Source organism: Talpa occidentalis, unplaced genomic scaffold (assembly GCF_014898055.3).
Source record: "Talpa occidentalis isolate TD23 unplaced genomic scaffold, MPIMG_talOcc4v2.1 talOcc4.9, whole genome shotgun sequence".
Classification (NCBI taxonomy): Eukaryota; Metazoa; Chordata; class Mammalia; order Eulipotyphla; family Talpidae; genus Talpa; species Talpa occidentalis.
Window position 1 is genome coordinate 92,815,105 of NW_023605305.1, and position 15,682 is coordinate 92,830,786.

At 37.1% G+C, this 15,682-nt stretch overlaps 1 protein-coding gene across 3 annotated transcripts in view; it reads left to right on the forward strand.

The window, feature by feature from the left end:
- The first annotated feature begins 261 nt into the window (after positions 1–261).
- ZNF326 (zinc finger protein 326) overlaps positions 262–15,682 on the forward strand; it is a 44,148-nt gene continuing 28,727 nt past the window's right edge. Inside the window, exons 1-6 of one of the 3 annotated variants that reach the window (XM_037498193.2) lie at positions 262–404; positions 2,710–2,754; positions 10,238–10,273; positions 10,369–10,480; positions 12,522–12,927; positions 15,260–15,458. In XM_037498193.2, the coding sequence (XP_037354090.1) occupies positions 389–404; positions 2,710–2,754; positions 10,238–10,273; positions 10,369–10,480; positions 12,522–12,927; positions 15,260–15,458 (814 nt within the window). In that variant the 5' untranslated portion in view covers positions 262–388. Of the gene's footprint in view, positions 405–2,709; positions 2,755–10,237; positions 10,328–10,368; positions 10,481–12,521; positions 12,928–15,259; positions 15,459–15,682 lie in introns of those variants that run through there. The other 2 variants (XM_037498194.2, XM_054690803.1) reach the window with 2 other exon arrangements.

Sequence of the window (15,682 nt, forward strand, 5' to 3'; positions counted from 1 at the left end):
GATCAAACATGGCGGGCAGCAGGCCGACCTTCCAGAACACCCCAACTCTCTTCCCCGCAACCCCAGCCGGCTTCGGCCCTCCTCTTTCCCCCTCCCCTCCCCTCCGGCGGCCCTGAGAGGGTCAGCACCCGGGAGCGTGACAGCGGACCTGCTTCCCGCCCCCCCGAGAGCCCGCCCCCCGGCCCCTGCCGGCCAATCGCAGGCCGCGTCGCGGAGGCTGGCAGCGCCGGCCGGCCCCGCCCCCAGCCTCTCTGTGGCCTGCGGCTCCCGGGCCGGTAGCGCCGCTCTCGGTCGCGCGACTGGTCTTGTGGCCCCGCCGCTCTCGGCCCGCTCCGTCCGCCGCTGCTCAGCCCCGCGCCGCCGAGGCCGTCGCTCCCGAGCCCCCGCCATGGACTTCGACGACGGTGAGCGCCGAGGCGGGCCGGTCGCCGCGGCGGCGGGAGGCGGGTGGCTGCGCCGGGGGTCTGTTTACCGTCTCAAGATGGCCGTGTGGGCTTTGTTCTGCGGGCCCGGAGGCCGCCCGCCCGCCTCGGGCCCAGGCTGGGCCCGCGTCGGCCTCCGCGGGGACTCGCGCGCCCCGAGCCCGCCCGAGCGGCGCCCGCCGCCGAGGGGGCACCCGGGCGCTCGGCGCCGGCCTCCGGGCGGGGAAAGACGCCTCGGGAGCGCCGGGGCCTCCGGCCGCGGGACTCGCCCCGGCTCCGGGGCAGGGACTTGGCCCGACGACGCCTCAACTTCCCGGGCGCGGGCGCGGGGGCGAGCAGGCCCGGCCCCGCCTCGCCTCACCTCGCCGCGCCGCGCGGCGCCCCGCGGGCGGCCGCCCCGAGCGTCCATTTGGTAAAATCCTCAGTCTCGGGTGACTCCTCGCCAGGTGCCTTTTGCAGAGGCGCGTTTAAAGGGGTGTTTCTGGGCGTCTTCGTTTCGGAGGAGTTTGAAGGACATCCGTCAGGGGAAGTGTGGGCAGGGAGCTCTGCCGAATGGAAAATCAGCTATTTGTGGTGAGCGAGCGGGAGTGCTGACCCATCAGAATACCCTGGTCGTTCGTCCCTCATTTGAAACACTCCTGTGAACCAAAAAGCAAAATTTTTTTTTTTTTTGGGGGGGTGGTTTGTGTGTGGCTGGGACTTAAGTTATTCAGAATTCTGGCACAGCGTCACATGCCCTTCAAATTCAGCCCTGTGCACAGCCGCCAGGATTTACTGGTTCAGCTGCGTTTTAGTAAAATACCTTTTGAGTCGTCTTTCTCACCAGTTTGGTAAGCCGTGGAGGCTCCCTGTAAAATTAATTTGGCCTTCCCCGTGGCTTCAGATCTGGCCCAACTTTTATGGGAATTGGTGTCAGGATGAAATGAGGTAGTGATAGCATTCGGGAAGATGGGAGAAAGCTTGCTTGAGTGGATTTAATCCCGAGTGGATTTAACTTGGATTTCATCCAGAGGGGCCAGGCATTTTTAAATAAACCGGTTTATTAATTACGTATGCGCCTCTAATCTAACCGGGAAATTATCTTTAACATTGAATGTGGTGTGATCGTAGCCTGTGAGTCATGCGGAATGATCTTTGCTTTGACTTCATGCAACAAAGAAGTAAAACTGCCATGTCTGAGCATTTGAACAGGGGCTGGAATAATCCTTTTGTGGATACTTTTAAGTTACTTTGAAAGAGGACGTTCAGTATTAACAGTAGCACATTCTGGTGCTTTGTTTTAGTTGGACTTTGACTCAATCTGATATAGCTTATCTTTAAACTGTGAATATTTGAAGTAGGAGTGAAATTTAAAAATATATTACCATGTTTTCATGCGGTGTTTCATGACAGTACCAACACCCAAGGTGCAGAAGATGTTACGGAGTGGAAAGGGGGAAACAATACGAGCGAGCAAACCACAGAATTAATTTTCTGTAGAAAATTGAAAGAAAAAATTAGTATGTTTGAGTTTTTAAAAATTTACCATTATCAACTGTGTCAGTGATAAAATTCTAAAAATGCCGGGGTAAAATACTTCCTCTTTTATGCCTTGTCTTCATCTTTCCTGTCATTTTAAGAATGAAATTCGACTAACAATATTTCTGGATCAAATCCTGTGTAGTGTAGCTGTATTAAATTCCTTTCCTTCACTATTTATCTGTAAAATTATCATCTGCTAATTTAGTTTGATAAGGAAATTGGCATTATAGTTTTTGGTGGTGCCACATCCTTGATGGGTATCGCAAGCACATGTAGACATACATGCATATGCGTTTCTCAAATAAGATCTTGTGATCTTTTGAGAGAAATAAAGTGATAAAAGAAAATATTAACTGAAAAAAATTAGGTATTACATAGAATCAGTTCTCAGAATGTCCTTGCTGTTTGCATTTTTTTTGATATTTAATCTCTGCTTTCTCTATTTGCGTTTTTGATACATAATCTCTGCTTTCTATATAAATCAGTACTGGATTCCCTCTTTGACCTGTTATTGTATATCAGGTATTATAAGCTAATTTTTACATCGCCATAATTTGGATGACAGACTTTCCATTTTGGGGAGATAGTGCAAAGAAAGTGGTATATTTTTCCCTGTGTGAAATATTAGTAATTATGTATACCCATTTTGCAAATACTTTAATTAACGGCATTTAAACAGTTGTGTTTTGTTTTGAGTAGATAGATATATAATTGCAGATTTTTGTGAATATTGCACTAATCCTTTCTGTTAAATGTGTCTTCATAGATTACACACACTCTGCTTGCAGGAATACTTATCAGGGTTTTAATGGTGAGTATCGTCTTTCATTTACCTGTTAAGGGAATGCATTTTTTTTTTTCTCTTCGTATATGTAAAGATAAAGTACCAATGTAAAAAAATAGTTTCAATCATTGCTTTGTTCCCTGTTGTATTACTTTTCAGTGTTAATGTTGTCATACATAGTATTTGAATTAGGAACAAAGTTAAGGCCATTAGTTTAATTTTTTTTAAAAGATTTATTTATTTATTTATACAAGCACTGGGTACAGTCAGAAGCGCGGGAGGGTGAGAGAATTCACCAGAGCCAGAGCTGGGAACAGAACAGGCAGACTGACGAAACACACTGCTGAGGGGAGCAGTGGGCGCGGCAAGAGAGGTCTCTATGTCATGTGGGACCCTCGCTGGCAGCCGGGATCAAACCGGCATTGCAAAGGATGCCGGCAGCTTCTCAACCACTGCGCCACCGGGGAGGCCCCATTAGTTTAATTTTTGTCTGTTTCATTTGAATTACGATTCTTTAATTTATTCCAAAGGGCTTTGACTACATTCAGAGTGATGAGTTATAGGAAACTAGCTGAGTTATATTTAATGTATTAGAGGCTTCAGTATTGAGTGATAGATTAAATAGTTTATTGATTGGCTTCTATATTGCTCTTATTGTAATGCATTTTGACATTGTTGTTGAGGTCATTTGCTTCAGTGTATCCAAATGTATTAATACATGAAGAGCAGTTTAAAAGAGCACATGAAGAAGCCTGAGAATTACCGTCATCTGTAAGGTTATGAGATATAATCACAATACAGTTAGATGCCATTTTGATAGTTATTAGAACCAAGACCCTGCCAAGGAGAATGATAACACAAAAAAGAACTTGGGATAATTCAAAGAGATTCAAACATGAAGGACCCCAGGGAGTAGAACTAAATACCTGATTACCAAAAATACAAAATTTAGCCATTGTATAGAATATAATATGTTCATAAAATAAAACAATAGCAAATTACTACTAAATAAAGAAGTCTATCCCATTTTGTGGGAGTGATTACCATCCTGTTAATTTCTATTTATCATCTCTAAAAATATTGAAAACTTAGTCTTTGATGTAAGCTGAAAGGATCCAATGTATAGAAAGTAGTCGGAATGACATAAAAATAGTTTATATGCACATGTAGATTAGATTGAAAATAGCTATAAAGCCAGTATATAAACATAAGTGTAAAGGATTTTAAGATCCTGAACTTGGGAGGCAACAGTAGTAATCTGAAAGTATTAAGATGCTTCCAGAGAAAATTAGAAAGATTTGCAGGTTGACTAGTAGTGAGTAGAAAATTGAGAATGGTAAATGAAAATTAACCCGGGATTTAAATCTGGAGCGAGTGCTTTTACTAAGAGAGAGATTTGGAATGGCATGATCTCTAGTAGGATGTACTGTTGAGAATTGGAATTAATGTCTAAAGATCTGGAAAAGCAGAATCAAAGAAGGCAGACTTTTAAAAAAAAAATTTTATACAGTGCTATAAAAATCTTCAGAAATTCTGTCACTAATAATATGACTTATTTTTTTCTCTTTAGTTTTAGCACTTCACATTTGAGAGTGATTGTTAGACTCTTGAGGAGCTTTTTCAAAGTATATTTGCTCAGGTTATACTCTAGTGTCATTGGATCTAAATTTTAGGGCAAATGTTCCCTGCCTCTACGTTGTAAGAAAGTTTTCAGAATGATTTTGAAATGCTCTTTTAGTTAAAGACCACTGCTTAACAACACTTGAGGCCTGTGTTTACATTTTATACATATAGGACTAAATTTCAGGGTTATTGTTTGACTTCATTCAACCAACAGATATTTATTGTGTGTCTGCTGAGTATATCAGCTGTTGTTCTAGAAGCTGAATGATATAGCAGTGAACAAAATGGATCAGTATGCCCGCCCTCATTCAGTTTCAGTATAATGAGATGAAATCAACCATAAACAAGACAAAGAAGTAGTATATGTTATATGTTAGATGGTAATTGCTAGGGAGAAATACAACACAGGGAAGGTGATCTGTGTGTGTGTTACAATTTTTAAGGGAATAACTTTGGAAGAACTCACTAAAAATGTGACAGTTTGAATATAGATATGTAAGGAAGATGAGGAGACAAAGTCATGAGGCTATCCAGAGAAAGAATGCTATAGACTTAAGGAAATAAAAGATGTGTCCTTACTACATGAAGCCAAAAATTCAAGTCATTTTAGCACTGTATTTTCCAGCAACTGAAATAAAGTAGAAGGAACATGTCAAGATACAGATTTCTTCCACATTGTTTCTTGGAAGGAAGTTCTATTTCCAGTGTCGCCATGTTTCCTTCTTGTTTCATAATGCTTCATTTTATATAAACAGCAGTCTAAAAAATGGAGGACATTCCAGAAGAAGGAAAGCAGGTACAATGATGTAACTGTTGTGCTTAAGTGAGATTTAGGACTGTTTTGAATAGAGTTGGTGATTTTTGCTAAACAGTCTTAAACAAGGTTATTGTATTGTGGTATAGTCAGAGCATTGAAAAATCAGAGGTGATCTGTTTATATCTAAGAAGCAATAGAAAGTGAAGACCTGAAACAAAGAGGAGTGGCAGTGCAGGTACAGGGAAAAGATTCCAATTAGACAGGATAGCAGGTGCAAAAATGGGTGTGTGCTTGTTATATTCTTGTAATAGCAGGGGACTTAGTGTAGCTAGAATAGAGTGAACAAGGCTCAGTGCTCCATGATAAAGTTAAAAGGTGACCTGTGTTATTTTTCTATATAGCGAATGAGAAGAAAAAAATGATTTCACTCACAATCGCTTTAAAAAGAATTTAACACGTAAGGATTAATCAGGGAGTTAAAGGGCTGTACAATCAAAACTATAAGATATTATTGAAGGATTTTGATCATGGCATAAGGATATAGAAGGATATTCTATGTTCATGGATGGGGACAATAAATATGATCAAAATGAGATTATATTGTAGATTATGTTCTATAATGTGATCCAAAACACAATGCCCACCAAAATACCAGCAATATTCTTTAAATAAATTGACTAGAAAACCTAAGAATTTATATGTAACCCTAGAAGGCCTTGAAATAAAAAAGCAATCCTAAGGAAAAAGAAGGGAATAGGAGTATCATGTTACCTGACTTTATACTCTAAATCAGCAGTAATTGAAACTATGGTATTGGTATAAAAATAGACACATAACACAGTGGAGCAGAATTGAAAGCCCAGAAGTAAATCCATGAATGTATCAATACTTAATTCATGATAAAGGAGCCATGACGGAGGGAGAAAAGAGAGAATCTTTAACAAGAAGTGCTGGGAAAACTGCATAGCTACATGTAAAAGAATGAAATTGGATCATTCTCCAGCTCCATGCACGAAAATAAATTCACAATGGATTAAAGACTGTAAGACATATAGAAAGATTTTTGCTGTTTTGTGCCATCATTTAGATGTTTTTGGTATTTGAATCCATGAAAGCAAAAATATAATTGAAATTACTTCAAATTAAATACCTTTCACATAGCAAAAGAAAATATAAGTGCATTAAAAGGGCATCCCATTGAGTGGGAGAAAATATTTAGATACTACACAATTGACAAGGGATTGTGTAATGTGTAAATTATAATATGCAAGATATATTAGAAATAATTTAATAATAAAAACAAACCAGTTAATAAATGGGCAGCAGATCTAAATATATAACTCATCAGAGAATATCCAGAAGGCCAACACACACAAAAAAAAAATCATTGCTTTAATAAGGGAGATACAGTTCAAAACCACTATTAGATACCATCTCATACATGTAAAAGTGGCACATATTTAAAAGACTCCTAACAAGTGCTGGAGAGGATATAGAGAAAGAGAGAGGGATCATTTACACAGATGATGGGCATGTAAACTGGTGCAGCTGTTTTGGAAAGTTATCTGGATTTACCTTAAACTAAAAATAGAAATACCTTATGACCCAATCCTACGCAGGGACATCTATCCAAAGAATTTGAAACCATCAACCTCCAAAATAAAAGCTCTACAATGTTTGCAGCATTGTTTATAATAGCTACAACAGAAACAGCCTAAGTGTCCACTGATAAAAGAATATTGGCTCAAGATGTGTTATATGCATGCAGTGGAGTATTCTTCCATAAGGAAAGATAAGTTGTTGGTATTTACAGCAAAGTGCAAGTTCAAGGGAATTATCTGTAGTAAAGCAGAACAGAATGACGAAGACAAACATTGGATATTTACATAGTAGGCCATTCAGCAAAGTACAGTACTTATAAGAAAGCGTGGACTCTAATAAAAGACCATGTAACAAAGCAAAATACATATAAAAATGAGTGGGCTCTAACAAGGTGATGTTTCAGGTTAGGGAGGAGAGAGAAAGGGTCATTAGGGTATAAGGAATGGTGGTGGGGAAAAAAACGGTCCATTCCCAAGTACAAGAACCTCAACTATGATTATGCACTTGAACCATTGAATAACCACCATGGAGGTGGAGGGAGATCCCTGGAGCAGCAAGGCATATCACTGAGATAGATATGCAGGCTGGCAGGCCTTGCAGGAAGGGATAGGACTGTGGGGTGTGTGGTTTTCAACATTGAATGGGTGTCATCCAGGCGGAGGAGAAAGGACAAGCAGGAGGCCAAGCTCTGTCTGGTAGGTTAGGTTTCCAGCAGGTGATCTCTGAAGAGTTTCTATTGCTGGAGAATAAATGTGAGGGCTGGGAGAAAAAAAATAAGGTGGTGTATGGGTGTGGGTGTGAGATTAAGGGCGGGATTTCTCAGCTTTGATATTATTGATGTTTTAGGCTAGATAATTCTTTTTGTGAGGTACTGTCTTGTGTATTGTAGAATGCTTAGCAGTATCTTGGCCTTAATGTACTATATACCAGTAGTCCTACCATTTAGTTGTGACAACCAAAGATGTTCTTAGACATTACCAAATGTTCTCGGGGAGGGAATGGATTAGAGATAGTGCTTCTAGGAAGTACTGGTATAGGGGTATTGAATGTGACTTAGCTTATATTTTAATAGGCATTTTAGCTATTTTCTTTATAATAAACAGAAAGGGAGCAAAAGTGGAAGCAGGAAAACCAGCTTCTAGGCTGTTGCAGTAATCCAGATGAGAGATGCTAGTGGCCCCCATTCAAGGAGGTAGGGAAAAGTGGTCCCATTCAAGACTTGGTGTCACATATCAGTTATTTTGATTTTAAATAAATTGTATTTTTCCTGCTATTTCACATCTCATTTTTGTGATTTAATTGCAAGTGAATTTTAATATGTAGTGTATCATTTATGTGGTAAAATGATCGAAGCCATAGACTAGATTTAATTGAAAATACTTGGTTTTACTTTTGAGTGAATCACTTTGTCATTTAATATTAGCAGTAAAAAGATAACATTATGTGTTTATAGTTTTTTAAAGTGAATTTTAAATTCATTTGATAACCTGGAAGAATATTGTTTATGTAGAAATAGTCCTTTTATGTAATCTATCTCCCTGTAATCAAACTGACTGTATACATTACAAAAAGTTTTCCTCTTTTTTTTTAATTAACTGCATAGTTCCAGAGCTATGAACAATAAACCAAAGTCATTACTATGTAAAAATAGCTTTTTGATTTTTGTGTACTCCCCAGGGCTTGGTGCAAGGTGAGTGGTTCGTAGAATCAAAAAAAAAACAAACAAAACCAAAAAACCCTAAAGGATTTAGTATCCAGAAGTAGCCTCTGCCAAATCAAAAATAGAAACTAGCAGAAATAACAATATAGAAGCAATTTTTGCTTTGTGTACCTATCTGAACCTAACTCTAAGATTATTTTTTAAATAGAAGACCTTAGAGGGAAGCTTTCTATTTTGTAAGCCTTTTATCTCGAAATTTTCCTCTATTTGAGGGCTATGTGTGTAAATTATATTGTGTACTTAACAGCTTTTAACACAAATAATTGACTACTTTTTAAATTTTTTCAAAGATTTATTTATTTATTTATTTATGTATTCATTTGTTTATTTATACAAGCACTGGGTACAGTCAGAAGCACAGGAGGGTGAGCGAATTCACCAGAGCCAGAGCGGGGAACAGAACAGCAGATTGAGGAAATACACTGCTGAGGGGAGCAGTGGGTGTGGCAGGAGAGGTCTGGGCGCCATGTGGGACCCTTGCGGGCAGCCGGGCATTGAACCGGTGCTGCAGAGGCTGTGGGCAGCTTCCTAGCCCAGGGCTCAACTGTTGCGCCACCAGGGGAGGTCCCTAAATTTTTATTTTTAAAAGATTTCATTTATTTTTGCATAGAATTGGGGTGCAGGCCAGAGGGGTGTGTGTGTATTGGGAGGGAGGTGTGAGAGGATTCACCAGAGACAGAGTGGGGAGCAAAACAGACAGGCAGAGCTACTGAAGTACACTATTAAGGATAACAGTGGGCGAGACAGGAGAGGCCTGCTGCACCATGTGGGTTAGCTCCCTGGCTGGGGATCCACTCAGGCTGCTGTGATGACAGCGCTGAAACTTAACCCTAGGCTACCAGGGAGACCCAAATAATGGAGCATTTTTAATCTTAAATTGTGTTGATCATTTAGGTTGTTTCTGGATTTAAGTTGCAGGATTCTGAGTATTATTTTTATAAGGTTCTTGCTGTCATTGTTGTTAGCACTAAAAATATTTATGTGATTATCACTAAAATGAAATGGTTTAAAATGTAAATTAAGGAATTTTTTCTGTTTAAAGTATTGTATTTGTAAATACATAGTTTGGGCAGTGTGGTAATGAAGGACTTTACAGGAAACATTGTAAATGGTTTTAAAAATTTTTCATTGTCATAGTAAATTCATTTTATTACCTTTGGTACTTTTCATGTCAGTTTCAGATATAGGTGGAATTTCAGTGCAATAAAATTTGCTTAGTGATCTTATTAGAAAATGTTTTTGGAGTTGGATTATTCTCTGTATTAAAAGTATTTCAGGATTTAAATATTTGTTGAGTAATTACTACTTAAAATAGCAGTATTACAGTATGTCTCCACTCTGATTTTATTTTTAAGAATATCTGTTTCAGTTGCTATATGAAATAATTGAAATTGATAATATTTTGAATTTGCTTTTGAATTTGTCATTTCTTAAGACCATTTACAGAAAACTATATCAGAAATTTTCCTTTTACATTATTGAATGAATTTTCTTGAAGATAGAAATTATTTGTTATTAATTATATACTCCATTCTATCTGATATAGGTCCACACAGTAGTAATCTAGTCAAAAAGATGCTGGTTTAATGGAAAATAATTTTAATACAGAACTTTTTAGTTGCTTTCTGTTTTTTTGAAGCTTTAAGTTTTGTTAGCATCTGATTTTCCCTTCAGTGTCTAGTCTGAGTTCAGCTTAAATGTTAATGATGAATTGTTACCTTACATGATTGCTCTTGTGTTTATGTTTATGCAAAGATCCCTGATGAAAATAGTGTATTTTACTGACCTTTTGTTATTGGCTTTTTTAGGAATGGATCGTGATTATGGCCATGGATCTTATGGAGGTCTGACATTCAAGGATATTTATCTAAAAATTCTTCTTATGAGTGCCAGTAAAGGTGAGCATTTTTTAATTTTTTTCTTTTTAAACTCTTTATAGGGCTGGATCGTGACTATGGCCATGGATCCTATGGGGGTCAAAGATCCATGGACTCCTACCTAAACCAGTCATATGGCATGGACAATCACAGTGATGGTGGTGGGGGTAGCAGGTAAATTGCTTAATCACTTGGCCATAAATTAGACAAATATAAGATTCTGGATATTTTAATTTAAGTATTACTTAGGGATGTTATGATGCTTAAATTTCACTATTTGGTATTGAATTGTTTAAAGGTGTTAATGGTTCTAAAAATTATGTCAGGGTCACTGGCAGATAATGCTTTTGTTAAACCTCAGATAAGTATTGCCATTTCTAAGATTTTCTATCTTTAGCAGTGAACCTTTTTTTTAACTTCTTTTATTTTTATACCTTATCAATCAGAATGTCCTGAACAAATGATATAAATATGTTACTGGAAATAGTATCTTTTCCTAATGTGTAGTATTATGTAAAGCAGCCAAGCAATCTTTGACTAGAATGAATTTAATTGAACCAGTCTAGCAACATTCAATTTCTAAAAAAACATTTAAGATAGTTATTCTTTTAATTTTGATTCAAAAATAAGTTAAAAGAGCATACTGCGATAATAAAAATATTCTTTAAGTCATGTTTTAGGCTATTTGTTGGCAGGTACTTATACCAGGACACTTTGGGGTCTAAGCTAGGAACATTGTATAAAATAAAGCTTTTGCTTATTTTAATGCATTAGAGTTTAGATTGTATTGCTGTTTCATTTGTTGATAATCATGTAAAGCTTAAAATTAGTTGAACTACTACAGGCTTTAGGGTTGATCACATTTCAGGCAAAGGGGATCTACTTTTTGAGGCACAGAGATTCCTGCTAAATATAAGTAAAACTAGTTAGGAAACATTAGAAAAATCATCCTTCTTCATAAATTGAAGGATCTGGATTGCTTAGGGATGGACTGAATGATGCTTACTTTCTATCTTACTGATTAAAGAGTGCACTATAGTATATAAGAAAATGAAGTCACAACAATTCTGTTTATATGATAGATGCTTTAAGAATGTAGTAGGAAGAGGAAAAATTTTTATATAAAATTACTAGGATTCAAAAGTAAATATTACCTTCTATCTAGTGATTTGTAAGTAGTTGAAGTAATGTAACATTTAATGTTTTAATTATCAGTTATTGCCCTATTACATTGTAAATGTAACATGCATAAACTATGTAGATGTTATTATCTCATGTGTAATTGTGGGCCTTTATAAAACTTTGTTGTAAGATATCAAGTAACTTTTTGTAATCCATGTTTTGGATTTGTGAGAAGTAACATGATTTGTTTCTTCTGTTGACTCTAGTAAAACTTCGAGGAGACTGTGTGCTCCCTTTTCTAGAGTAGTTTTATGTGATAATTTCCTACCAGGAAATAATTTTTCAAATTATTGAAGACATAAAATGTATTCTTTCTCATCTGCCTTGAAAATTCATATGCAGAGGGTTTATGTTGGTGGTCTTTACTTTTATGTTGTATTTTATGTATATTTAATAGATTAGTTAGATTTTTTAGTCTACAAGTGAAAAGTGATTGCAGATTGATAGCTGAAGTTTTGTAGGATGTCAAATTTTATAACCAGAGATAATTCTCCAAATTTTGACTAGTACAGAAACATGAAGCAATTTTGTGATAGAGATTATTGGGGTTACAATAGGATCTTGCCTGTTACAAATAGCCTATATCTGTGTAGTCTATAATTTGTGTCTTTACTGAAAGTCAAAATATTGTAAATATTTTGTATTTTCCAATATTAGGGATAGGTTCAAAGAAAGTTTGAGTAGTTTGTGAACTTTAGCAAATGACTTTTTCCAAGACTAGGGCTGGGCTGAAATAATGACAGACAAATCTTTTGTTTTTAGTAAAATAGTAAAACTGCTAAAAATTAGCAGAGTTTTAAGCTAAGGTTTACTGAACTCAATTTATATTTAAAAACTGACTCAGATAGCTTTCTATCTGGTCTCATGTTGAACTGCCCAGCCCTAATCAAGTGTGAACAAAAGTAGAACTGTGCAAACCAGTATGGTATAAATGAATTTTAGTTGATAAATGTCATCTGATAATTTGTCTTTTGAATTGTCTAACATTAGTAAGCTTACTTTTGTTTTTTCCCTCACTGTGCAACTTTTCCAGGTTTGGACCTTATGAGTCTTACGACTCCAGGTCTTCTCTGGGTGGGCGAGATCTGTACAGATCTGGCTATGGTTTTAATGAACCCGAACAAAGCCGCTTCGGAGGTAGTTATGGTGGTCGATTTGAGAGCTCCTACCGGAATAGCCTTGACTCTTTCGGAGGTAGAAACCAGGGCGGGTCTAGCTGGGAAGCACCTTACTCCCGTTCAAAATTGAGGCCTGGGTTTATGGAGGACAGAGGAAGAGAGAATTACTCTTCCTACAGCAGTTTTTCTTCACCCCATATGAAGCCTGCACCTGTAGGCTCTCGGGGGAGAGGAACGCCTGCTTATCCTGAAAGTACGTTTGGAAGCAGAAACTATGATGCTTTTGGAGGACCATCAACAGGCAGAGGCCGAGGCCGAGGAGTAAGTACAACAGAATCTTTTCAGATTCTTTTCACTAGTCACTCTTTTAAACCCTTTCAAGACCACGGTTTTAACTAGAATAAACACTGTTCATCCCAGTGTATTTTGAAGCAAAAGTGAGTCATGACATAATTTTCAGGTTGACTGTAATTTTTCCAGGACTTCAGAAAATAAGTGGCAGTGTCAGATGATTATTCATAAGTTTTGCCAAATCTCCCTTTATTAAAAGGTTGAAGATACTAGGTTTGGTCTAAAAGGGGTTAAAAGGAGTTGCATTTTTCCTTGTAAACACTAGCAGTTTTGCTGGTGGGACAGTTCTTGGATTATTGTAAAAGGTAACAACCCTTTTGGAGTTCCTGAGTAGGTTAAAGGTGCAATGTATGATAAAATGTTTATACCTTGCTGTTAAACCCTAACACGTAGATTTCTTCAAAGCTCCTTATTTCATACATCAAACACAAGAGACTAAGTAAAGATCTGCTGATAGATCAGAGTAGCTTAGCCATGTTTATATGGTGAAAAGTTGATATGTATAATAGGTTGTAAGATGATTTGTGGTCAGTATGAATTTGCTAACGCACTTCACTTACTCTATGTCCTATTGTTGGGTGTTTTATTTTCCCGGTGTCACTAGTTTTACTATTGAGAAATAATTTCTTATCTGTACAAACATATTTATGGCTCCTACCTAGGAAGTAATATTTGGTAAATTACTGATTTAGATGGGTGAAATATACCAAGTGTTTATTTCAGGATATATAGTATAAAGATTATGACTTCTTAGGTAACTTGGCTGACTTGAAATTTTACCTAGTAAGTATATGTAGATTGTGGAGTTATTATGTAGTTTGATCATATAAAGAATATTTTATTTTTTGCAGTAATGTAAGAAAAAATTTTTTAAGTCAGTTGCTCTTAATCTCTTGTAGAGGAAAGTACTTCTGATAAAAAATGTTGTAGGGCACACTTTTTGACTGTTTATTAGTTTTGGTACATCAGTATAGTCTGTCATACTTGTGTAGAAAGTTTGCATTTATAACAGTCACTCTTATGTAAAATGCATTGCACCTTTAATGGTTTATTAATGAAGGTTTTCCTGATGTGTCAAAATAAATTATCTGGAAACATTATTTTATTCAAGTTTGCTAGGTTAGATAGGAATTCCAAAACATACTGTAAAAATGTAAGCAACTGATATGTTGCTATCCCACCATACTTTATGATTATAGGTTAATTGAAAATAGTTGGGGTAATAGGCTTTGGGTTTTGAAATTGAATATTCCATTTTGAAAATTTGGAAAGCATTTTCCATGCTGTATATTATTTTAGGCAAATGATTTTTTTTCTTAATGAGAATTCAAATATCAATTTTGTTTTCATGATAGTGAAACAGGTATTCCTGTACTTTGTATTCACCATTCTACTCTGAATGGACTTTTCTTTCTTTCTTCTGTTAATGAAGTGTAGATGAAGGTATACTAGGACTTTCTTTTTAAATCTTCACTTGTACAATTCCCATTGGATCCTTCTCTTCAGATTACTCCTCAATCTTTGTCTTCTAAAAGTAAAGTTAGTAGAATAAATTTCTATGGACATGTGACCTCTTGGTAAAGTAGATTTTGTTAATGATAAGAGGAAGGGACATAAAGAGTCATTTGGTTGCATGACTCTTCGTCTGTAAACTTTTGCTTCTTAGGCTTCTGGGTCAGAATGTTTCTCTAGGTAAGAATGTGAATGGAACGTCAGATGCAATTCTTTATCTGAAGTGTGTTTTGGAAGTTGATGCATGGTTATGCTTTAACTCTCCTATTTCATACTAATGTTCCATCTCGCCTCCTCATTCCCTTTTTCAACAGGGAGAAATCGTAAATGATTTCTGGATCTTTTTTACTTCAAACTTCAAATATGGTCTTCTTTTGTGTTTCTTAGTTAAGCAAGGTTTTAGTACAATAAAGATTTCTTTTAAGGTCTTTTCATGGGAAAACATCATTTAGGAACTCTGAAGAGGAGTTGTCAGAGAGTTGTACAAGTGGTACTATTCTGGCAGGCACATGTATATATGATCTCAAATAATTTTGAATTGTAAAAATAAATAATAGGTAGGAAATCCATATTTGTTCTACTGGAAATAAAAATACTAATTTGCTGGATTTGAGTAAATGTAATAATTTACAAAGTTTCTCAGTGTATTCAAAGTGGACATGTAAAATTTAGTTACATTTTGGGGGATTTTCATGTGACCATTATTAGATAGATAATGTAAATTTTATATGAATTCACACTTTAATCTTTGGATATTATGCTAATAGTGCTTGATTTCACAAATTTGCAGCATATGAGTGATTTTGGAAGCATTCATAGACCTGGAATTGTTGTTGACTATCAAAACAAACCCGCCAGTGTGACAATTGCCGCTGCAAGAGGAATAAAGAGAAAAATGATGCAACCTTTTAATAAACCCGGTGGAACCTTTATCAAGAAACCCAAGCTAGCAAAGCCCGTGGAGAGGATGGCTCTCAGCAAATCACCCAGTAAGTAAGAAAACATTATTGCTTTGGTTCCAGACACTTATTTTTTTTTTTTTAACTCCGTGCTTTTAAATAATTTTTCATGTTATGCAGACAAGCTAAATAATAGTTACATTATAGAAATCAGATCCATGAATCCCTTAGAACACCTACTAATTAGTCATCAACATCAGAATTATCCAATGAGAGCCTCCCCTGGTGGCGCAGCTGTTGAGTGCTGGGCTGCG